This window comes from Urtica dioica, chromosome 6 (genome assembly GCF_054948205.1).
Source record: "Urtica dioica subsp. dioica isolate 48M chromosome 6, U.dioica_male_clone48M_v1_H2, whole genome shotgun sequence".
NCBI classification, from domain to species: Eukaryota; Viridiplantae; Streptophyta; class Magnoliopsida; order Rosales; family Urticaceae; genus Urtica; species Urtica dioica.
Window position 1 is genome coordinate 4,492,786 of NC_142761.1, and position 2,038 is coordinate 4,494,823.

Genomic DNA, 2,038 nt, shown 5'->3' on the forward strand with positions numbered 1-2,038 from the left:
CTATCCGGCGAAAAAAGAACCGCATCACCGGACTCTTTGACCACAACCATGTATGGACAGAGGATAACAAAGGTATTGAAGGTATTATCACTTCTTATTTTGAAGGCATTTTCTCCTCATCTTGCCCTTCCTCCATGGATATCCTTGATGTGGTTGATTGTGTAGAGCCGACTATCGATGAAGATACGAACCTTGCCCTTCTTCGACCATTCTCGGAGGAGGAAATCAAGGCGGCTTTTTTCGGAATCGACCCGTTCAAAACCCCGGGGAAAGATGGTTTTCCGGGCCTTTTCTTCAAAAATATTGGAGCACGGTGGGTCCGAGCGTCACCGCGATATGCCTGGGAGTCCTCAATCGGAAGCAAAGCCTCGACTCTCTCAACGAAACCGTTATTGCTCTCATCCCCAAGATCAAGAAGCCCACGAGGATCCATGACTATCGGCCCATTAGCCTTTGCACCGTGGTCTACAAAGGAATCTCCAAGTGCATTACGAACCGCTTGAGGCTCACCATGTCTAAAGCTATCTCGGACAACCAAAGCGCCTTCGTGGGGGGTAGGAAAATCTTTGACAACGTCACCATAGGGATTGAGGCCGCTTACACGATGAAGAATGAGAGATTCGGTAATGGGAAGTGCGGTGCTCTCAAGCTCGACATGTCCAAAGCCTTTGACCGGGTAGAGTGGAACTTTCTCGAGGCTATCATGGGCCGCCTCGGGTACGACGATAGATGGGTGGAGCTCATAATGCGATGTGTGCGATCGGTCTCGTTTTCCTTCAGCCTTAACGGACGGCTTGTGGGCAACATCTCTCCGCGGCAGGGCATTAGACAAGGGGATCCCCTCTCCGCTTTTCTCTTCCTATTTTGCTCCGAAGGTCTATCGGCCCTTATCCGGAGAGCGGAGACCCTATGAACCTTAAATGGACCGAGATTTGGGAACCCCAGAGTCTTTGTTTCCTACCTTTTCTTCACGGACGATAGCTTGATTTTCTTCAAAGCAAAGCCCTCGAAAAATATTGAGGTTAGACGCTGCCTTGAGACCTACGCAAAGGCCTCCGGTCAAGTCATCAGTTTTGACAAGTCCGTCATCACGTATGGGAAAAGTGTGAAAGATGCGAACCGTGAGGCAGTGGCTGGCATTCTCCGTGTCCGGATCTCCGACGCACACGAACGATACTTGGGGCTGCCTATGGCGGTGGGACAAAAAAATGCTGAAGTGTTCGAATACATCCGGGAACGGGTTTGGTCCAAAATCCGAAGTTGGAAGGGCTCTTTCTTCTCTCTCGCCGGCAAAGAAATTATAATCAAAGCGGTTATACAAGCCATCCCTAGTTATATTATGAGCTGCTTTAAACTTCCCAAGGGGTTGATAGATGAAATCCATAAAATGACAGCTAATTTATGGTGGGGAAGCGAAGAAGGGAATCGTAAAGTCTATTGGGGTCGATGGGAAAGGCTTTGTGCAAGGAAAGAACATGGAGGCTTGGGGTTCCGAAACCTCAAAATTTTCAACAAGGCCCTCCTAGCTAAGAATGTTTGGAGCATTATCCGCTATCCTTCCCCCTTGGCTACCCGGGTCCTTAAAGCTAGCTACTTCCCCAATACTTGTGTCCTCGAAGCCCCCACCCCTCGACGCCCCTCGAGCCTGTGAAGATGCGTTCTTTGGGGTCGTGAGGTGGTTGCTAAAGGTTCTCGATGACGTCTTGGCTCCGGGACCGAGATCGATGCCCGTTTCGGTAGATGGATACCATGCCCCCATGAGTTTGTTCTTCGACGGGGACTGGGATGAACAGCGTATCCGAGATACTCTTCTTGAAGACGACGCCCGCGAAGTGCTGAAAATTCCTTGGTGCTCCTCAACAGCCAAAGACACGATTTGTTGGCACTTCTCCAAAGACGGAGAATTCTTGGTCCCCAGTGCCTATCGAGTGGCCTGCGAATCCCATTTGTCGGAAAGCTCATTGAACCCCAAACCGATGGAAGACTGGTGGACTAAGCTCTGGAAACTCCAAATTCCGCCAAAAGTCCGAGTCTTCCT

General features: G+C 50.1%; 1 protein-coding gene across 1 annotated transcript; it reads left to right on the forward strand.

Annotated features, from left to right (window-relative positions):
- The first annotated feature begins 511 nt into the window (after positions 1-511).
- Positions 512-913, forward strand: LOC149393039 (secreted RxLR effector protein 78-like). The gene has a single exon (XM_089617887.1). The coding sequence runs from the start codon at positions 512-514 to the stop codon at positions 911-913; it is 402 nt and encodes a 133-aa protein (XP_089474013.1).
- Positions 914-2,038: the final 1,125 nt, after the last annotated feature.

Bases quoted from the DNA above. Each gene is read 5' to 3' on its own strand.
- LOC149393039 (XM_089617887.1), top strand. From the start codon at position 512: ATGTCTAAAGCTATCTCGGACAACCAAAGCGCCTTCGTGGGGGGTAGG.